This window comes from Rhinolophus sinicus, chromosome 9, assembly GCF_057876585.1.
Source record: "Rhinolophus sinicus isolate RSI-liver-muscle chromosome 9, RSI-T2T, whole genome shotgun sequence".
In the NCBI taxonomy this organism is placed as follows: Eukaryota; Metazoa; Chordata; class Mammalia; order Chiroptera; family Rhinolophidae; genus Rhinolophus; species Rhinolophus sinicus.
In genome coordinates, this window is record NC_142509.1 from 17,750,496 (window position 1) to 17,772,837 (window position 22,342).

Here is a 22,342-nt window from a genome sequence, read left to right on the forward strand (position 1 = left end):
TGGGATTCCCACCCTGGTGTCTGGGAGAGACAGTCCCCCAGGGGACCGGATCTATTGTCCCTGCCCCAGGAGACTAAAATTATCCTCCTTTTCCTCAACCCCAAAGCCAAGCAGGAAGCAGCAAGGACTGGACATGAGAGTCCCCACCAAGCCCCAGACCGAATCTGCTACTCAAACAGGTGGTCCCGGGCATGGGACAGATGTCCCCTCATCCAGACCACCAGGTCCACACCCCTATCTACATATTCACTGCTTCTACACTGCTTCAGCCAACGGAGGCCAACACTGCCCAACAGGACGCCAGCCCGAGTGCCAGTTCCCTGGACCAGTGCTCAACCCCGGGATGGACATACACTACCAAGTGAGGTCCAGCCCATCAGAAACCCGCCCTTAGGATGGTGCTGGGCAGATGCCCATCCAGCTCAGACCCTCCTGGGTCTTAGAAGCACTGGACAGAGAAAGCTGTCTGTTATTTAACAAGAGAGAACAGCCACAAAGCACAGGATTCATGAAGGATAGTTTTCAATCAAGCTTTTAATGAAAAGATCATAAAATAACAGTTTCTCATCACTGTACATTAAGACTGCACGCTTCTGAATGGAGAGATCAGTCGTCGGTGAATTGCTTTTCTATGACACTTGAAGGCTGCATACTTGCAGCTCTGACCTGAATTTATCCAAACTCTCGAGGGACGTGAACTCAATGTAATGACTGACAGCAGCGGTGGCCAGTACAGGAGTGTGATCACGGTGTCCCTCCCCCTTTTTGGGAAGGGCATAAAGTAGGACATGATCCCTCTTCCAATTCTGATTAAACAAAACAGCTATAACCATCCCTCCCTCTCCCCCTTGAGGTATTTATGAATGGGCCAGAGCCCAACCTGGGGTCCCCCAAGGGGGGAGGGGGAAAGCAAGTGATAGGTGGGATACAGAGAGGCTCCCCTCAGCACCTGGCCCCACAGGGCCCCGCCAAGTGGAGGGGGGGGAGCCCTGGGGATCCTCCCTGCCCCAAATGAGGTCTGTTATGCAGCATTTTTGAGGTCAATAAATTACAGCAATAAATAGCAAGGTGAGGTAGGGGGAGGGGTTCCCGGTAGAAAATTAAAGTGGGGTGACTGAAGCTGGGGGGTCCTGGGCAGCCTCAATTCCCACAGCACATACCCACCCCCAAATTTGGAATGTCAAACTGAGGCTCTGGTTAGGTCCCTCCATCCCCACTCCTGGCATCGGATTCACAGGTTCAATAATATCTGCCCCAACGTGACTCTGGGTTAGAGCTAGGGCCTTGGTCCCTTCAGGGGGCATGGCAAGGAGGGGATCCCGTTTGTTCTCCTAAGGCCTAGAACCTCTGCTTTCGTCCCACAAGCCTAGGGGACAGGACGGATACAGGCACCTCTTCCCTGAGCCCTGCCCTCATGGCTGCCGAGGCCTCACCCCAACTCAGGACGGCCACCGGGGAGGGCGGCTGGGCGTCTGCCCACCCAGCCAACCAACCCGGATCACACTCCTGCACTCGGCCAAGTCCAGTGAATACTGACGGGGTGGGGGCAGGGGACAGCCCAGTGCCCCCCAGTGGTGACGAACAGGAAACACACACATGGCTGCGTGAGGTTCTGAAAGTCTGGGTCCAGATTGTTCATTTCACAGGCTGAGGTGTATGGCTATGCTGCGAGTCTCTGAGATTCTTATTTGCTTAAAGGTTCATCTTTTCTTTTTTGCCTTTTTTGCAATCCTGGATGAGCCCTTGTGGCGGCTCGGTCTGGTGGGAGCATGCCATGGCAGAGCCCGGCCTGCCACGCGCTTGCCCCCAGTCTGAGAAATAAATACATTCATCACTGCACAAACATATTGATACAAAAACAACACTGTTCAGAGTGTTTGCACCATCTGTGTTGGTAAGGACCAGCCCAGTGAGCCCCTCCTGCTGCCAGCAGGTGTGGGGAGGGGTGTCCCCCAGGGGTGGGGACCAGCCAGAGTCAATGGAGGTGCAAAGGTCCTGGCTTTTTGGCTTGAGAAGGACCCTCACATCAACCCACCCCAGGGTCGCAGGCAGAGCAGCAGGGGGGTGGGGGATGGAGGAGTGGAGGGGCTGGGGCTCGCCTCTATCCCGGGGCCCAAGCCCAGACTTGGGTCCAGTGGCCAGAGCCGACGGCCACCTCCTGCTGTGCCAGCTGGCCAGGATGGCCAGGAGGCCTGGGGGCCAGTCAGCACTGGCCCAAGCTCTTTGGTGCCAGCTGGGCTTGGGGAGGCCCGGGGCTGGGGAGGGCTCAGGTGAATCCAGGGGGCCCACACCTGCCCCTCTGCCCGCGAGCTGTTCCAGGACCGGCGTGGAAGGGCCTTCAGAGGAAGGTGGGGACTCACTGGGACTGGCCTTACAGCTGCTGAGGTCTGAAACTGTAAAAGTTTATGTAAACAATGAGATAAATATATTAGTATCTTTTTTTTTTCTGAGCCCGTTGAGGTTCCATACTCATTCAAAATGTGCTTTGGTTTAAAAAATAGGTTTTGTGAATTTGGGTATGAGCTTTTTTTTTCTTTCTTTTCTTTTTCTTTTTCTTTTTTTTTTTGTTTTTTTTTTTTGTTGTCGTTTATCCTTTCCTACATGGTATCTGCTATTTTGTTTCCTGTTTCTCCGAAACATTCAGGAATTAAGTGACTAAAGCAGAGAACTGTAAGCCGCCCTGGGCCTCCAACGGCCTAATTTCCTTGTGAGGCTCTTATCACATCTCCATGCACACTCTCAAAAGCACACACTCCACATGAAATCAAAGGAAAAAGAAAACAAAACCAAGTGTTGTGTCAATCCCGTCCCGCCCCACAAACCCTTAAAATTTTAAATAGGAAACTAGTGTTTTGCTTTCTTGTTAAAATACAGAAAAGGCTCAATACAATACTCAGGTGGGTACAATACTATGTCGCACGAACATCGTTGAGTTGAGGGGCCTTTGCGCCCAGTCCCTGAAACTCTGCAAATGAATCACCTCCTTTCACAAGTCACCTCACGTTTGTGGCTGCCCATGGCCCGGGAGGCCACACACAGGCTGGGCGTGTGTACACCCCCCGTGCAGTACAGACTTTGTGTCGTGTGGCTTAAGTGCTGATGGAGTGGGGTGGGGTTGGGAGAGCAGAGGGGCCTGGGATGGGCCCTGCCCTCACTGACCTGCTGGAACAAGAAACCCTGGGTCCAGTCCTCCGTTTCCCAGCCAAAGGGACAAGGAGCCGGCTCAGGGCTGGGGGCACTGCACAGAGGGCTCAGCCAGGAGCCCTCACTCCCAAAACACACCATTCACCACTCGGGTCCCTGAACTCAGGCTCTGTTTTTCGTTGGAGGGTCTCTGGAGGGGTGGGGTGGGGGATGACTCTGGAATTTTTTGGTCTGAACTTAAAGTAGAAAGAAAAAAAGAAGTAAAGCATGAAGAAAAACGAAGAAGATAAAGCCGTTGACCCAGCCCCGTGGCTCCTGTGGCCGAGGACAGTGGAGCCACCTGTGGCAACCTGGTCTGGCGTTTCAAGTGGGTTCTGGGCCCATGGATGTGTCTGAGACTGGCAGAGAAAGCTCAAGGTGAGGGGCGAGGGATGGAACCCCAGACAGGGCTGAGCCAATGGGAGGCAGCCAACCACGCAGCAGAGTGGCTGTGGGCCAGGAGTGCCTCAAGTGATGCCCAGCAGGGCAGTCCCGTCCCTGCGCCCCAGGCCGTACCACCTTAGACAGCCCCTCCCCACACCTCTGCACTGCTAGGCGGGATGCTGCTTTCCCAAGCTCAAGCTCTTGCAGGCCCAGGGGACAGGTTGGTGGGGGCTCACTTCCGCCTCATCCTGGCCCTGGCAGGGAGCTACAAGGAGCTTGCTCCTGTTTCCCCGGTTGCCCAGAGGGTGTTGCCAGCGCCCGGCCCCACAATGGGAGCTCCCATGGGGCTGGACTACTCACACTCTTCCCCGGGCCCAGAATGGAGTTATGCGGGCTTCCTGGAGCTCAGTAGCAAACTCAAAACACCTTCAGGGTGGCCATGGCTAACCCTGTGCTCAGGAGAAAACCCCCAGGCGAGCCTGCAGGACCCCACTGAGAGTGTGGGTGGTGGGGCCCTGGGTCTCAGCCAAGCCCAGGAGGGCCGCCGGGTCAGCCCAAGCCTGGCTCACTGGAACACACATCTTCCTGTGCGCACTAACGGGAGGAAAACAAAAGTGTCACGGCCTCAACTGCCAGTCACCAACTTACTGTTCTCGTGAATTCAAGAGGTAGCAAAAGGTCAGAAGTCTCTCCACCTTGACAGGTAAGGAAGAAGGAAAGCGCAACATCTGTCCACACGCACCGCGCACACCACACACACAAAGAAAAGAAAAACAAGAGTACCGACGGCCCTGGCACCCAGTCCAGCCTCCCCCCCGCCCCCACCCCCCGCGAACCCCAGACCTTCCAGTTCAAACATTCACATAAACGTTACACTGGTTTTTTTCTTAATAAAAAAACAAGTACCTCTAAACAAAGAAGATTCCTCGGAAACTATAGGAAAAGCACTCTCTCTCCTGAGGCAGCCGAGGCGGGGCTCGGGGCCCAGGGAAGCCTTTGGCCAAGAAGGGCTTCTGGGGCCTGGAGGGGTGGGCGCCCCGCGGCCTGCAGCCGGGGCGGGGGGGCGGGAGGGGCAGCTGCCCCATACATTCAGTCTGCAGACCCAGGCTCAGCCCCAAGGGGCCGGGAGGAAAATAAACTCTTGTTGGTTTTGGTTTAAAAAACAAAATCCATAAGGAAAAAAGGAACAGATCAGTAGGAATAATAGCAACACAGGCCCAGAGGGCTCTTTAGTTGTGGAGAGGTAGGCGGTGGGGGCCCCCCTGGCTCGAGGAGGGAGGGCTCCATCCCCTCCCACCCAGCACGCTCCCCACAGAGCCGTGGTAGGCCGCACACAGACTAGCATCGTGTGCACAGGACGCTGCCCCTGTCCACAGGCAGCCCTGATCCTCCCGGTGTGGGTAGACGTCCCTACTTGCCCTGCCCCAACCTGCGGGAAAAAGGCCGAGTCCCTGCGAACCCGGTGACCCATTCCCACAGGCCCTGCAGCAGCCCTGGCAGGCAGCTGGGGGCCTGGACGGGATCTGGAGGTAGACGGCACACCCACAAGACACCTGCGGGGCTCGGGACCCGGCCTCCTTCCGCTCTCTTCCCTTGGTACAGACTGTGGATTAAAGCTCTGGGTGGGGGGGCTGGCCGGACGTGCCGCCAGGAGCCACCCCCGCTGGACCTGGGGTCCGGTCGGCCGGCCGCTCAGCCTCCTTGTTTCTTCCTTCTATTGTTCCCGAGGGCAGCGAGTCTGCAGAGGGCGCCCGAAGGCCGGAGAAGGTCTTTGGCTTCTAGGAGGGGGAGGTGTGCATGCGCAGGTGGCTGAGGAGGTTGCGCTGCTGCGTGAACTTGCCCCCGCAGAGCTGGCACTCGTAGGGCTTCTCACCTGAGTGCACGCGCATGTGCTCGGTCAGACGGTACTGGCGGGTGAAGCGCATGCCACACTCATCGCAGGCAAAGGGCTTCAGGCCCAGGTGGCTGCGCATGTGGCGTGTCATGGTGCCGCGCTGCGTGAACATCTTGCCGCAGATGTTGCAGGGGAAGGGCCGTGTCAGCCAGTGCGTCTTCTCATGCTGCCGCAGGGTGGCCGGGTCCTTGTAGGTCTTGTCGCACACTGAGCACTTGAAGGGCCGGGGCTCAGCTGCGTAGGCGGCGCTCGGTGCTGACAGGTCCTCCGCCTCCTCCTCGGCGCCCCCACTGCCCGTCTCGTAGGCACCCTCCTCCTTGATGAAAAGCTCCTCCTCCGTGTGGGTCTCCACATGGGCGTTGAGCTGCTCGGAGCTGGGGAAGCCTTTGGCGCAGGGGATGCACACGTACAGGTTGTCCCCGTAGGACACCGTCTCGTAGCCCTCCTGCCGGTACATGTAGTGGGAGCTGGCGTGGCCACTGCCTCCCTCGCTCCCGCTCTGCCCGCTGTCCTCGCTCCCATCCTTGCCGTTTTCCTCCTCATCCTTACAGGGGTACGGGGGCTCTGCGTAGGGCCCACTGGGCCCGCCCCCTGCCACACTGTTGGCCAAGATGCCATTAGGAACCCTGTCCCCGAGCCCCTCACTCTCTTCCCCTGGGCAGGGACCCTTGGGCCCCGATTCTCTCCGCTCAAAGGGGGAAGCTGCCATGGGCTCCTTCTTGCTCCACTCCTTCTTGCGGGCCGAATGCCGGAGGCTCTTCCGGAGCTGCCCCCCGGGCCCCTCCAGCAGGCTCAGGTGGTTGTCCTCAGCCCCGTCCAGATCCATGGGCTCACTGGGGGTGCCCCCCAGCTCAGTGTAAGAGGCACTGTTGGCAATCGGAGGGGCAGAGGCTGAGAGGGGTGAGCCGTGCTGACTGTCGCTCATCTGGGCTGGGTCTTCGGGGGTGAGGGGGGGACCGGGCGTGGCGGGGGGCAGAGGGGGGCTCTTTTTGGACAGGTCCAGGCCCAGCTCCTGCTCACAGCCCCCACTGCTCCCATTGGTACTGCAGCTGCCCAGGCCAGCCTCCGCACTGGCTGGACACACGGCCCGGCTCAGGCTGTGCACACTTTCCTGGTTGGAGCCGCCGAGGAAGAGCTCATCATCTGAGCCTTTGGCCTGGGGGAGCTCCTGCGGGGTGTGGGCCCCCTTACGCCCATCCATGAGCCCTGGATATCGAGCCTGGATGACAGAGGCTGTGGAGAGCCGCTGGCTGCGAGGGGGTCGCCCCATGCCGGCAGCCCCCACCCGTCCAGAGCCAAAGGGCTTGCCGGCTCGCTTGAGCTTGCGGCGGCAGAGGGCTGCCAACTCGGGCAGCTGGAGGTAGCTGGCGGCGGTGAGGAGGGTGCTGAAGTTGGGCTCGGCGGGCTGGTCACTGGGCAGCAGTTTGCCCGTGTAGATGAAGTCCAGGATCTGCTGGAACACCGTGGAGCTGACCATGTCCGTGTCCAGGTTGATGAGGTTGTCGTGCAGGACCAGGGACTTGAAGTAGATGCTGCTGGCGGCCAGGACATTCTTGTGGGCCCGGAAGATGGAGTTCTCTACCATGATGATGACGTCACACAGGAAGCCCTTTGTCCTCTGCTGGTTTAGCTGCAGCAGGAGCTGTTTGGAGTGGCTGGGCAGCTCCATGTCGGGCCCCATGTCCCCACGCCCTGCCCACGTGTACCACCTGGGGGCAAGAACAGGCATACGCACATTAGCTGACCGGGACCCTTGGGCAAGAGCCCAAAGCCAAGGTGGCCCACAGTGACACTCAGAGGAGCCTCCATGCTGACCTAGCCACTGTCCGCCTCCCTGGGCACAGGAGCTGGGGAGAGAACTCCCACTGCCCACCAAGGACTCACGCTGCCCAACAAGGGACAACGGCGCTGGCCCCATTTGCACCAATGAGAAAACAGAAGCAGGACAATGAAAGTCACTCAGTGCCAAGTAGAGAAACTGGGACTGAACTGGGCTCCACAGCCCAGGTACCACCTCCACGCTAAAGGGAGTCCACAGGGGACCCAAAAATGACCAGCAGAGGCCTGAGGTGCTGGGAGCAGGAGCCTCGGGTGGGCTGACTTCTGTAAGCATGCAGCGTCCCAGCTTTGAAGACCAATGCTGAATCAAGGTCCTTTCCCCTAAATACCACATGGGCCAAATCAAGTACGGAGTTCTGGTCTGTGACCCCCGCTCCATACTGGGTGCCTCTCAACCAACCCGAGAGGCTTCCCAAGCCTTCAGATTTGCTTATGTCACGTGACCACCTCCCAAGCCCACACGCCTTCCCTCACCAGTGCCTGCCCCCACCCCCCACCCCGGGAGGCACGGAACACTTCCTAGTCTGGTCCTCTGAGTGCTAAGCAGAAGAGGTGGCTGGGCCAAGCCCCTGGCACTGCTTGGGCCCAGGGTCCTTGCTGGGCAGGGCAGCGCAGTCTGGGCCTGGGAATGACCACCTGGCCTCGCCAGACTGGCACAGACACTGATGTCATCAAGTAATAAACATGCAGAGGCCTCTGGCCTCCTAAAAAACTCTGCACTGGCTGTGCGGCAGTGCGTCACCATGCGCCCACCCTCCCACAGGCAACTGTGTACCACAGAGAAGGTACCCTGAAGAAGGTACCTGCACCTCCTGCTCAGGGCCCCATCTCTGAAAGTAATTGAGTGCTTTGAGCCTCACCCCACCTGGGACTTCCGGCTCCTAGTAGGGAGCCCAGCCCTGCCTCCCTTGGGGCAGAGCCTAGAGGGATCGCATACACCTGTCTCCCTGTGACACAAATGTTCCCCCTTACCCGCTACCTGCCCTTGTTTACAATCACCCTAGCAATCACTGGCACCCCAAAGGCTTTGGAGCTCACCCTGAACACACATGGGTATCAGGCGGCACCCAGGGCCTGACAGCAGGAGGCAGCAAACAGCTGCTTGGCCCTGTAAGGCTGCTCAGTCGGGTGCAGAGGCCCAGGTCCTGTGGGAACCAACCTTGCCCCCATCAGCCAGGCAGGACAGGGAAATGCAATGTTACCTCCACCAGCACCCAGAACGCCTGGTGCTCTGAGCCCGACAAAGGGACAGTTGAGGACAGGAGGTCTCATCCTCCCCAGGCCAAGAGCGGCAGGCCGCAGCCGCCCCTCCACGCTGCCCAGCTGGGTGCACACAAAGGACTGCAGGCCACATGCAGCTGAGAGCTGCAGGGCTGTGTGGGCCACCCAGAAAGCCCCCAGCAGGAGGAGCAGGTGGACGTCCTCCCTCCCCCAGGCCTCCCTCACCCCTCCCCTGGCCCTGCCAGCTCCCCGTCCTCAGCCTACCGGAGTGCCAGGGGCCCAGAAACCATGTGAGCAGCAGCCAGCGGGGGTGGCCTCCTTGAGCACGTGGCCTCCCTTGGGGGTGCATCAATGCCTGGTCACCTGGGGAGGAGAAAATGGACATGGTCACCCAATTATCCATCATTTAGAAAGGGAGGGACAGTGAAAAAGGTGGCTGGTAGCCCTGGAGCCCTTGCCCCCAGTAGGTCTGGGGGGTCTCTCTGGCTGGGACGCCAAGGGCAGCCAATCAGGCAGGAGACAGTGGTCATAGTGCTCTGCCACCGGGCCGAGTGGCAGGGAAGGTGGCAGGTCTAGAAAGCTCAGAGGTGCTGCACCCTTCTCCCACCCAGGAGAGGCAGGGTACTCCAAGGGCCACCTGTGCCTGGGGAGCTGGGGGCAGGCACACAATTCCTGGCAAGTATAGTGGTCAGCGGCCTGGACAAGGCCCTTCCTAGACTGGCCACATTTACATAACAAAAGGTCAAAATTGGAGGCACTGGTGCAATGGGCTATTTATAAGAACCAGTCTCAACCGCTTCTGGCTCTCTGGTCTCCTTCCCTTCCAGATCTGCTCTTGCCCCCTCCCTGCCCAGAGGGCCCAGCCCCCTCCTGCCCAGCCCAGCCTGACCACATGGCCTCCCCTCACAGGAGTTTTTGCAAGCTCGCCTTTCAATACCAGCCTGCCAAAGCAGCTGGCAGCTGCTACCAGATGCGGGTGGGCTCCCTCAGCCCCCCCACCACCCCTGGTTTCAGGTCCCACGGGAGGGGTTCCTGAGGTTCTGGCTCTTCAAACCCCTCTCAGGCAGGCCTTGGCTCCCTTGGAATGGAGCCAGGGTGGGGGAGGAGGCCTGCAGCAGCCTGGAGCCCATCCCTGACTGCCCTTCCCCCACCCCCAGGGCCAGGGAGGCTCAGCAGGTCCCTCAGGAATGTGACCAGACCCGGGGTGCGGGGTGGCTGGGAGGCCTCAGCTCCAGCCTGCCAGCTGTCTCTCTGGCCCCTAGCACAACTCCCCTCTCATAGAGGTGACCCAGGCAGGAGGGGGCACAGTTGGTCCAGGATCCCACTGATGGCCCAGAGGGCAGCAGAACCAACTCTGTAGGTCCAACGGCCTAAGAGGGTCCACATTTAACGAGGTCTGGGCCCCTCACCTGTGTGGACAGTCCAGACTTCCCTACCAGGTGAGGCCAGAGACAGCCATCAGGATAGAGCCAAGGCCAGACTTGGGAAGGAGAGCAAAGACCACTCTAACACTGGTGATCGGCCAGTAAGAACAGACAGGAAGCCACAGCTGACAAGACGCCTGTCACACAGCCCTGTGCCACCCTGCCTCTCTGGACCTCAGGACAACCCAAGCCCTGCATGGGCACAGCATCTGCCCAGTGGCCTCTGCCTCAGCACGTGCCAGAGCCTGTAACTAGGGGTGACTTGCTCTTGTCAGAGATGAGGCCAGCAACTACTAGACTCGTGCAGGGAGTGGGTGGCAGAACAGGACAGGGGCCTCCTGCTCAGCCCGACAACCATTTCACTCGCCTGTGGACTGCCCGGCCGAGTGACTGACCAAAGTCTCCCAGGCCGGGTCACACGTGACTCCTCTTGAGCCTGACCTCCCACAGGGACACTCAGCAGGACAGGGTGCACCCTTCACTAGGTAGGGCCTCAGCAAAGCTGCCTGCGGGAGTTCACAGCCGGTTCGGTGCTGCCCTGCCTACCACCTATCTACCCCAGGCCAGGCCAAGTATGGGTCACCCCTGCGTCTGTAAGCGACAGGGTAACCTTACCACAGGGGAGGTGATGCCCCCTGAGGCAGGGCCAGAATCCCTATGAAGCACTGCTCTTCTCAGTGAAACGATGACAGCCAGGGACCTCTGCCCTCCCACTCACCGTCCGGTGTGGGAAGAGCAAGCACCTACCCGGGAGAGGCCACGGCCTGGGTTGGGGGGGAGGGTGCCAGGTAAGGAGAAGCATGGCTGTGGGGGCTGGTCCAGCAAGCTGGCAGCACAATGCCCCACTGAGTACAGGGGCTGGTACCCAGCCCTGGCAGGAACCCACCACAGGCTGGAACGAGGATACTGCCTGGCACCCAGCGGCCCCCTGGCAACAGGCCCAGGCAGTGTGCCTATCAGCACCCGTGATCCCACGCCCAGCTGAGGGTGCTGCCCGTCTGCAGCACGGGCTCCAGGAAACCCAGGATCTGGGGCAGTGGGACAGTCGGGTATTTCTCTAAGGTTGAGACTTGGCCCTTCCCGGGTGGGTGGGTGGGTGGGTGAGTGAGTGGGTGGTGTTGGCAGCTGGGCTGACCCTGGCAGGGAAGGGAAGGAACACAAGTCCCTGGGGGAAGACCAGCTGCGCCCACTTGTGAACACAACGGGTGTGAGGGAATGATCAGAGACCTGGCGGAAGACCTGGAGCACCTTCTCGGGTCCTGTTTACAAAATGGTCAACACCCACCTACCCAACAGGTCGGGGACACCAGGAACTGGGACAGGGCCTTGCTGAGATCGCATTTCCTTTTCTTCCCCTCCAGGCCCCTGCCACAGAAAAGCCAGAGGGACACTGCCCCACCCCAACACACACACACCCCACACACACACCATACACACACACACCACACACAAAAAAGCCAGAGAGACACTGCCCCGACACACACACATACCACACACACACACACAGAAAGGCCAGAGAGGCACACTGCTCTAAGAACTCTCTCTCTCTCTCTCTCTCTCTCTCTCTCTCTCTCTCTCTCTCTCTCTCACACACACACACACACACACACACAGGCACGGGGGACCCAGGGCCCAGATGCTACTGGCAGTACACATCCGTCCAAGGGAAGGCTAGGCCCTGCCAGCTGAGCCAGAGGGAGCTGGCCACAGATCTCCACATCCCCTCTGCTGCTCCTTTCCTGTCCACCCTCATCAACTAACAGAATGGAAGGCCCCACCAGGCAGTCGTCCTGTGGAAAGAAACATCTTGGGGCACACACACCCAATTACTAAACGAGGTTATCTCTGGGGGGTGGCATTACACATTTATGTCACGTTCTAGAACTAATCTATGGTAGAAACAAAATCAGAGCAGCCAGTGGAAGGTGAAGTGAGCATTGTCTGGAAAGGGACATGAGAAACTCTCTGGGGCTTAGATGGGTTCTTTATCTTCTTAGGAGTCTGGGATAAAGTGAATGCACTCGCTGGTCAAAACTCAAGGAGCCACTTGAAGTTTGGGTACCATGTTGCATGTAAATTTTCCCTCAAATTGGGGAAAGATTAACTCCAAACCAAAGGAGAGAAAGAAGAGGTTTTGATAGGACACGCCTGTCTCAACACCAGCTAACATTTACTGGGCGCTGCCCTATGCCAACTGCATTCACCCCGTTGACCCTCCCGCACCCCAGGAGCCTGTGTGCTCTGCATTCTCCCCACTCTCATCTCTGCACATCCAGCCTCTGCCCCAAGTGCTCCCCTCTCACCTCCCCGGGAGGCAGGAAGACCAGGGGCCAGCAGTGTGGAGGGACATGCCATCCGTGGCCATAGCTGCGACCCCTCCTCACTGCTGGTTTCCAGCCCACCCAGGGTACCAGTTCAGCCTCATGAGCCCATGGGCACACTGTAGGTGGCTCATGAGGGCAGTGACCACGGTGGAAGGAGATCCCTGTCCCTCCTGGCTCTTCCCTGTCTGGGCAGCCCTCGTGTGTCTCCAGCAGGCACTCAAAGCCCCAAGCCAAGGACACCCCTCAGGTCTGCCCCCACATTCCCCAGGCAGGCTTGATCCCTAGTCCCCCCCCCCAAATACACACCAGCCAAAAGGCTGACAAGGATGGCAGAGGTGGGGCGCATGACCTCCTGACCCGTGGAGCAACACCCCATGGGAGCCCCCACCTGTCCACAATCCCAGGGGCCCCACCCACCTTAGGCAGTCCATACGGCCCAGGAGCTCATGAGGAGGCTAGTACGGGGCCACCTCGAGGCCTCTCTTCCTAGCACCCCACAAAAAGCGGGAGAGCGTGCTCTGGCCCTGTACCTTTCAGAGGCCATGAGAGGAGGTTTTAAGGTGAAAGTGATCTTTGCTTACGCAGAAAGCCAAAAAGGACTTGACTCCAGCTTCCCCCCACCTCACACCCCATTCTGACAGGAGCTGCCCCGACTCCAGGAGGTCGGGGCACTCAGAACTCTCCAGTCATTTAACCCACAATGGGTACCCTCTGGAGACCAGGCTGACAGTTCTGGGAACAAAGGAGCACATCCCATGCCCACCTCTAGCCCCTCTGGTGGGGGCCACTCAGGGTGTGGTTTCCCAGCTGGACTCCTGACCCTCATGAGGGGAGCCCCCCAGGAGAATGCTGTCCCTTTACTCAACGCCTGACCTCGGGGCAGGAACGAGCTCTCACAGAGGCCACTGCAGGCACCTTGATGAAAACGCTGCCTGATTTCAGGAAACTTCCCCAGGCCCACACCCAGCCAGGATGGAGGGCCCCCCACCCCCTCCCTGGGCAGGCCTCTTTGCCCAGATCTCCTGGGAACATCCTCACCCATCTCCCTCCCTGGCGGCCTTCCGTCAGGAGGCCTGGAGTTATCCTGGGGGGTGAGGAGAAGCTACTGCCCAGCCCACCCTAAGGCATCCCCCATGAGACTGTTCCTCTACCTTACCCACCTTCTGGTCAGAAGTAATAGAGTGACACAGGAATCATCCAGCCCACAGGGCTCCACTGCCAGGTGGGCACAGGCATGGCAGGCCGAGGGGTAACGCTGGATGGCAGGTTCCACACTCCTGGGGTTTCAGCACATCAGACTGTGTCAGAGGACCCCCGCCACGCTGGCACTGCCTCTAAGCCTGAATCCCAAGGCAGGATGGGCCCTTGCCCCCCCCCCCCGCCCCGTGGTCACCTGCTACTCCAGGGGTGGCCCCAGAGGTGCAGCAATGCCTCTGCCCGGAAGACCTGGCCTCTCCATACCTACAGGAGGGCAGAGTGAACAATGCCTGGCAGGTCCAAGCAGCCCAGGAGCCGGAAGAGCCTAAGGCCTGGCCCTCACCTACCCACTAGCCCTGCACACCCACCAGCCCAGGACTCCACTCATGCCATCCCTCCGGCCTCTCTCTCATTAACCGGGGATCCCTGTGTGAAGCCTTTCCAATCGCAACAGGGCCAGGAGCCCCCTCCTTCATACTGCTTACGCCACACCTCGCCCGGTGCCAGTCTGCCCTGTGAGAGGGCAGCCTGCATATGGAGAAGACTCTGAGGGGTTAACCCGCTTCCCCGAAAATAAGACTGAGCTGGACAATCAGCTCTAATGCATCCTTTGGAGCAAAAATTCATATAAGACCCAGTATTATTTTACTATAAGGCCAGGTATGATATAATGTAATGTAGTATAAGACCGGGTCCTATATTAATTTTTGCTCCAAAAGACGCATTAGAGCTGATTGTCCGGCTCGGTCTTCTTTTCGGGGAAACACGGCAGTTACCTCCACCTCCAGGGGCAGGTATGACAAAGTTCTGGGGGTAAGCAACTGCAAGGTCCTAAGAGCAAACAGGTGGCCGTGCGGACTCGAAGCGGGACTCCAGAGCTGCAGCCACTTTCCCTGCCCCCGGGATGGGTACCCTGTGCTCCCTCCCGGGCAGGCGCAGGGATGCCACTCACAGCAGCGCTGCCCCCACATGGAGCTACAGAGGGCCTTGCACACCTGCGCTCTCACTCCCGCTCCCCACCACCCACCTCACCCAGCCTGTGTCCTTGTCTGGGGTGCAGGGTCAGCCCAGCTCCTCCAGCACCCCAGGGCAGTAAGGAGGTTTGGATCTGAAGCCACAAGGTGGAGGCTGTCGTGCAGCCTACTTGGGGGTCCCAGCTGCTCCTGCTGCTCCTCTGGGACCCTCCCTGGCCTCCGTGACCTCTCTGGCCTGCCCCTCTAGGCAGGGGCTACTGGTGGGTGGGACTCAGTGCTCTGGGCAAGCCCAGCCGTGTAATCCAGCCCAGATCTGGATGGCGGCCAGCAGCTCCTGGCTCTTCTCCCAGACCATCCTCCTGGAAAGCAACAGGCTCCGTGAATGCCAGGAGACCAGACCTCCCTCCAACGTAGCTTCTATGAAATAAACACTCAGGTTCCACTCCGCGCATTGGTGGCGTGGTAGTCAGGGCCCCTGGGCTGGCTTCCTTCTGCACCCCTCGGGCCAGCCCTGTTGTTCACCCACCAGCTCACCCTAACCACAGAGAGGGCATCCACCCCAACTCCACTTGAATCTGTCCTGAAATCCCCACGCCGCCATCCCCATGAAGACCCTGTGCTGCCCATGCGGGGCCAAGTCCGTCCTGGGCCCCGATCGCCTTCCCATCTATTCCACTCCCAGCTGGGAGGTGAGAAGCTGGTGGGAAGCTCACCAGCAGGAGGAAGAGGCAGGGAAGTGGCGTTTTGCAGGCAAGCCTGGCAGGAGGCTCACATCACCCCGCACCAGGCCCCGGGACCCTCACACCTGGCTTCTCCAGAGCAGCCTCGGGTCCTCCCCTCCTCCCCCCACACAGGCCTACGACCCTCCTGTGACTCCTGGCTTTGGAGCCACAGAGGAGAAACGAGGCCAGGACAACCTGGGACTCCGCAGCTGGATTTCCCCTGCTGGTGCTGGCACAACTGGCTGGCTGGCACCGGGAAAGATGAAGGGCAGAGCCCTGCCAGCACGGCCCCAGGCCTGACACAGTCTGGCCAAGAGTTCCGAGTTGGGCCGAGACCATGAGTGCTACTGGGGAGACGCAGGTGAGCACTGCTCAAAGGGAAATAATAATTTAAGATTATGATTATTATTACAAAAACTACGTTCTCCTCCAGGCTCTGTCCCCCACATTGCACTGCGCCGTGGGGAGCCTGAGCAATGTTGGTAAAAGACGCACTAGCAGTGGCCGTGCCAGAACAGGAGCCCGGAGATGGGCGAGCCTGTGGGAGGCTGGCAGGCTGAGTCTGCCAATCGGACAGCAGAGAAATCAGCTAACCCTACGAGGCCGGGAACAAGTGCAAACCAGGGGCCACGTCAGCCAGGAGGCAGACAGGCCCGGTGTGTTGGTTCCTGTACCCCCAGTCCCACTTCCTACTTGTCCTGCTCTTCACAGGCCTTGGTCCAACGACCAGGAGCAGCACCCGGGATCTCTCAAAAAAAGCAGAACCCACATTTTCACTCCAAGGGACTTGCATACACAGTCGAGTCTGGGAAGCACTGGGGTGGGTTATAAGCTTTCTACTACCGCCCGGAAAGCCCAATGTTCTTTCTGCAAGCAGTAAATGCTCAGCCGATGGGTCTCAAGAGGAAGGAGAGAGCCCCAGAAGGAAAGACACGTTTCCCAAATAAACAAGCCCAGAGAGTGATGAATAAAACCAGTGGGCCTAGAATGTGAGACTGTGAGGCTGAGCCTGGTTACCACGGGCAGGGGCTTCTGGGTGGGGGTAGCAGGCAGAGGACTCAAGGAAGGGATGAAGGCCAAGCAGGGATGGCCGAGCAGTTCAACAGGTGGAAATCCCACACACAAGGAGTTAAAAGGGCACTTGGGAAGCTGGTCTGCCCCCTGGAAGCGGCTATCTCAATCATCTCAGGCCCCAGGACACCCTTCCCATGAGACACCTGAGCCCCGGGGAGACGGCAGGTACGGCAGTCACAGCTGAGTCAGAGCTGCAGCTGCCTGGCCCAAGGATCTGGGAAGAGGCTCTCCAACTGCATAATTTCAAAAACAGCCCTTAGCTAACAATTTCTTATGCCAACTAAAGACTCTAAAAGCAGGAAGAACCACCTCTCAATGTGCACAAGTCCTTCCCAAGAAAGGGTGATGGGCAGCCCTCACCCACATCATTGCCATGGGCTGGAAAAGACTGAGGCAAGCTGGCATTCAGGAACCTCTGCCCAGCCCCACAGCATGACCCTCCGGCTGGGATAAGACTGAGATGGCAAGCTAAAGGGGAATCAGAAAAAAAACAAAACAAAATGATGCCAGACAGTAATGAAAGGTTTTAATTACGTGGACAAAGACTAAAATAATTATCTCCCGGGGCGGAAATCGAAAGGTCATATTTAAAAATAAGACCTAGACTGAAAGCATGCAAAGCTTGTGGGCCAGAAAGTACACTCCAAGGTGCTCACCACCGGAAACCCACCGGCCAAGCCCTCGCACGGCGGCCCAGCTCTGTCAGGAGAGGCCGCTGCAGGTGTGGGGACTGCCATCTACCCAGCAGTGAGCAGGACTGCACGTTTAGGTTGAACCTTATGAAGTTGCCTTTTATTGGTCAGAAATAGTTGATTATTGGCAAGGTCACATGGCTGACTTACATGTACACAGATGAGTCTCTCAAGCATATAATGACCAAAGAAGTCAGGCCCAAGAGACTATGCAGTACAATCCCATTCATATAAGTTCAAGTTGGAAAGCAAGAATCCAGGGGCTAGGGTGAGGGGAGAGCAGGGGTGACTCAAAGGACACACGAGGGACTTCTGGGGTTGTTTCTCAGTCTAGATGCTGGTTACACAAGCATGTCCATCTGTGAAGAATCCTTGGAGCTGTCACTCATGACTGTGCACACTTCTTACGGGATGCAATCCAGTGCACAGAAACCTTCAGCAGGGGGAGCAGGGTCCCCCCAGTCTCGGTCCTGATTAGCAAGTAGACCAGAGCCAGGCAGTAAGGTCCCCGAACCCCTAAATAATAACAACGATCACAAGACAAGAAGCGGAACACTGACAAGACAGGAGGGAGGCAGCCAAATCCAGGATGGAGTGTCTGTCTCAGAAGAGGGAACTCTACAGACTGGCCAGGAACCCACCCACAGGAAACCTAGAGACCACCTTCAAGTCTCTTATTAGGGGCAGACCAGTGTCTGCCATCCAAAGGAAACAACAACCCAATAGTGTTTTTAATAGTCCTAGAGTCTAATACTTCCAAAGGAAGGGCTCTTCAGATGCTAGAGGCAAGCCCAGCAGAGAAGAGGAAACCTGGAGAAGAGCAGGCTAAGCCTGAGCAAGCAGGTCCCGGGTACCGCCAACTGGGCGCATTAAAGGGAGGAGGCCAGGAAGAAAATGGACGAGGCCCTCAGAGACTAGGGTCAAAGGATGCTGCTGGGCAGCAGGAAAAAAGCCCCTCTGCTCCCTGTGGATGACCAGCCCCCCCATACCCCCACAGCCTCACACAAAGGGCTTAAGGAGCGAAAGCCAAAGATCAAGGATCAGGTTTTTTTAATCCAAAAGGGGGGAAAAACAGAAACACCTTGGGCATCCACCAGAATTTTTAAAATTAGGGAACTGCTACGGAAAATATTACAATCTGTGGCACTGCGCCAAAAAGCCTCCAGGTACAGCTCTTGGCAGAAGAGGTCTCATCTGTCCAGCAGGTACTTGAAGGGTCTAACAGAGGAGCGGCCAAGAGCTCAGAAAGGGAACTGGACAGAGGGCTCACTCAGATTTGGCAAAAGAAGTGCGCACAGGGTTTCACTCTCCTTTTAACATGGACTCTCGGCGATGCTGGAAGAATTGTTTAGCATTAAGGAAGTAGGTTTAGAGACAGAAAACAAAATAAACAGGTACTTCTCTGCCTGGAGAAGTAGAGCTAGGCGGTTGTGAAAACTGGGCGACTGAGGAGGCAACCCACCCACCCCAAAAAAAACCTCTGAAAACAACCCTGACATTCCTTTCCTGCCAGCAGTGATGAAGCGTGGGACAGCGCCACCTTGGAACACTCCAAGTCGGGGACAGGAACACAGGAACCCCAGTTAATACAACACAGCACGTCAGTGAAGCTCAAAATAGAGATTAGCACCCAGTTCTGTGCCCACAAAGATCAAACAGCCAAAACCAGCCACCCACCATTCAAGGATCCAGACAAGTGCCGGGAACAATGAGGAAACGCCAGGGAATGCTTAACCGGAAATTCAGAAGAGCACAGACTTCTGGAGAGGGGCGGGGATGAGCACAGGTCGGTGTCCAGGGCCGGGAGGCTGTTTCTTACATGGGATGGGGGAGCCAGGGCTGTGTTTCCATACAGTTATGCCTGTATGTGTGTGCATGTAATTTACACCCTCTGGTTAACACTTCCGTAAATAATCTAGAGCACAATCTCAAAATCTACTGAGGAAGCTGGCATGCTCTGTGCAGAAGTCCCACAGAAAGGGGAGAGGGACATGAGACGTTCTAGATCCAGGGAGGACAGAGGGGCTAAAGCTGTGTGACACTTCTGAGCATCCCCTCACATCACCTGACCCAGGCACCCCACAAAGCAGCAGGGACACACAGCTGGGAGAAGATGGCAACAATGTGTGAACAAGGGCTTGGGGGGGGGGGGGTCAGTCCCACAGGAGATGCCCAGAAAATGTTACTGTCCTAATGAATAGAAAGCAACAGAAACCAAGGCAGGGCCTCCATACTTGGGGTGGGCGGGAATGCCTCGTCCAAAAGGGGAACACCAAGACTCTTCCCAAGGACCGCAGGGGAAGAAGGGAAGAGCGAAAGCCATTCCAAGAGAAAACATCGAGGTCCAGCCCACGTCTCCCCTCCGCAGCCCCCGGCCCCGCCAAGTTGGAGCCCAGTCCACCCTGAGTTCTCGTCCTCAAACACCGATCTCATCAAGTCACTCCCCTGCTTAAAGCCTTCAACGGGTCCCTGATACCTGAATCAAGTCCACACTGCGAGCTGGCCTGCACAGCGCTTCCCACAGGGGCCCCGGCCCACCTCTCAGCTGGGCCCCGTCATGCCTGAGTGCCCCCTCCTCTTCCTCGCCGGCCCTGCATCGCCCCCTCCCCAGCCAATGTCAGCACTGTCAACGAGCTGCTTTCCACGTGCACCTCCCATTGGGTCCAGCCCCCCACCCTGCCCCCTCAACCCGGCTCTCAAGGTTAGAGACCCTGCGTCCCACTAGCCCAGCAGCCACAGCGGCACCTGGCATGCAGCAGGCCCTCATAAATGTTTATTAGGTGAGCAAATGCTGGTCAGGAAGAAGTGTTGAGAAGAGATAGAAGGAAATAATACATGAGGAAAGATAAGGTGGAGGTGAAGAGGTGGAAATGATAAAGGGGAGAAGGGAGGGCCCAAAGCCCTTTCTTGTCAGCAGGCCCAAAACTGTTTACATTCTTAAAAGTTAGTAAAGACTCCCAAAGAACTTTTATAGGCCTGTATGACACTATAGTAGGTGTTACTGTGTGTTATTCTATTTACTATTCCAGTCACTGTATTAGAAAAACTGGTAATTAAAAAACATTTAATTGACCAAAAATAAAAATAATAAACTCATTTATGTTAACGTAACTAACATTTTAAAATAAACTATTCCAAACAAAGAGAAGAGTGGCACTGTTTTACATTCTTGCAAATCTCTTTAATGTCTGGTTTAATGGAAATACCTAGATTCCCGTATCTGCTTCTGCATTGAGTCTGTTAGGATATGTGGTTTTGATTAAAATCTATGAAGAAATTTGACTTTACACAGATGGAAAGGAAGAGTATTTTAATAGCCCGTTCAGATAATTGTGGCTCTTCTTCATTGATACTACACAAAAAAACTTGACAAGTAGTTAGTTTCTTAAAAATTGCAGCGTAGAATCTGAAATTACATTAGTGACTTATTCGTATCTGGTTACATAAAAATCCACTGGTTTACCCTAAACGCATATCCACCCAGGATTTTGTAATATCAAGCCCTGGTCATTTGGAAAATATTGGTTCACTGAGTTAATCAGATCTTCCAAATGTTGTCACATTTTATTACACAAAACAAAACAAAATTCCATGTGTTAAGATCCCCACTAATTTTATAGAAGTCTTTAAGTCAGGCTCCCGGTGAAAGACACAAGTTTTCTAAAATCCTCATTTTCCTGTGACAGTGCTTTCAATGGCAACAAATACTGTTTTCCTAAAAGTGGCAAGGATCACTTTTCATTTAAGAAAATGTCTGACAAATTCTGTGAGTCTGAATAACCCTACCTTGTCTGTCAGTCGTTCATTCAGGTAAAAATAATGTTCCATGAGGGAAAGCAGCTGGGTCAGCACACAGCCCAAGCCAATGTGAGGTGCTTTCCCGGAAGACAACCATCATACTTCCGTCTGCGGCAGGAGAGCTTTGGGTGCACCCCCATTTTGTCACACACAATACTAAAGAGGGGTACTCCAGGATTCACTACTCAATCATCTGTCTATATCACCTCCCCACGACACAGGAGTAAGACTGGTAGCCTCGGACCAGAGCACTGATGGGCAGGGGGTGGGTAGGTGGGGCACGGTGGCACCACCGCAAGGGCCACCTGCCATGGCTTTGTACCATTGGTGCCAAGTGTCAACATGGGACAAAGGCCAGTAACTTTTAAGTTTTAAGAAAAGGGCCTTAGGGACCCCCAGGGGTATGCAAAACACTCTGAGAACAGCTGACAACCATTACCTGAAATATTTCTACCAACCCATTTTACAGGCAAGGAAAACGAGGCACAGAGAGGTCTGGAGGAAACAGTCTTGACACGAGAGTCCTCTTTGCACAAAACCACAGTTGTTCACCAAATGGTGAAATCCTGGGTAAAGGTGCCTTTTGCCAAATCTGAGAATAACAAATTTCAAACAAATAAAAGGAAGTGCCATTTCAAATGGCATCCGCAAATACTTAGAGGCAGAGCCGGCACAAACTAATATTATGGGACCCAAAGGCCTGGGAGCTCACAGAGCTGGTAATGCTTCGAGAGGCAAGGCGGGCCTCTGCAGGCCGTGGGACCTGGGCTGGGTGCTCTGGAGGCAGAGGTGGTCTGTGGGGTGGTGGGGGAGGGGTGCTACAGGAAGCAGGACGTGCATGCTGTCTGCTGGGGGCATGAAGTCAAAGTCCCCTCCTGCCCAAAGCGGCTAAGCCAGCCCTGCTGCCCTTATCAGCGTCAACATATGCATGGAATGTGGGACTTTGGAAACAATCCTCTCCCCTAGGCCTGCACCCCTCTGGGGCTCAGGGTGACCTACCAGGGCCAAAGGACAACCCAAGCCCATCCTCGCCTGAAGCCTCACAGCAGGTGAGAAAGGCACCTGCTGGTGGTGGCCCAGGGCCCCTCCCCTCACTGCCAGGATCTCCCAGACCCCTGGGCCCATCTACCAAGAGACAGACGCCCACTGCCAAGAGAGGCCGCCCTGCGTGTACCCTCTGTACTGCCAGAGGGCCTGAGCACCTCACATTGGCCCACACAAGGACAGGAGCCCAGCTCCAAGTCCCAGGACACCCAGTGTCTCCCACATGGCTCTCCTGGAGTGAGCTGCCACAGGGCAGGGGACTCCCACATGCCAGAAGGGAAGGAGTCGTGACTAGAAGGATAAAGAAGGCCCAGAGTCCTCTCTACCCTCCAGGTCCTGGGAGAAGGGGGAGGGCACCTGCTCGGCAGGCTTATAGTTGTCCTTCCCCAGCTTACAAGGGACTACCCTCCAGCTCCAGCTCCAGGACCTGGACTCCCTGGCTTTGTCCAAGGAGGCCATCCCACCATCCCACCCAAAATGAAAACCTTGGCTGTCCTCTGGCCCAAGCACTGCCCAGAGGAAGGAACCCACACATATGCGTTCAAGGCTTCCACACACACGTGGTTGCTTCT

The 22,342-nt window shown here is 56.8% G+C and overlaps 1 protein-coding gene across 3 annotated transcripts in view; it reads right to left on the reverse strand.

Annotated features, from left to right (window-relative positions):
- Positions 1–516: 516 nt before the first annotated feature.
- HIC2 (HIC ZBTB transcriptional repressor 2) overlaps positions 517–22,342 on the reverse strand; it is a 29,092-nt gene continuing 7,266 nt past the window's right edge. For 2 of the 3 annotated variants that reach the window (XM_074321276.2, XM_074321275.2), the window contains exons 2-3: positions 8,786–8,884; positions 517–7,170 (exon numbers count right to left, since the gene is read on the reverse strand). In XM_074321276.2, coding sequence (XP_074177377.2) covers positions 5,346–7,170; positions 8,786–8,811 — 1,851 coding nt within the window. In that variant the 5' untranslated portion in view covers positions 8,812–8,884 and the 3' untranslated portion in view covers positions 517–5,345. Of the gene's footprint in view, positions 7,171–8,785; positions 8,885–13,429; positions 15,248–22,342 lie in introns of those variants that run through there. The other variant, XM_074321277.2, reaches the window with a different exon arrangement.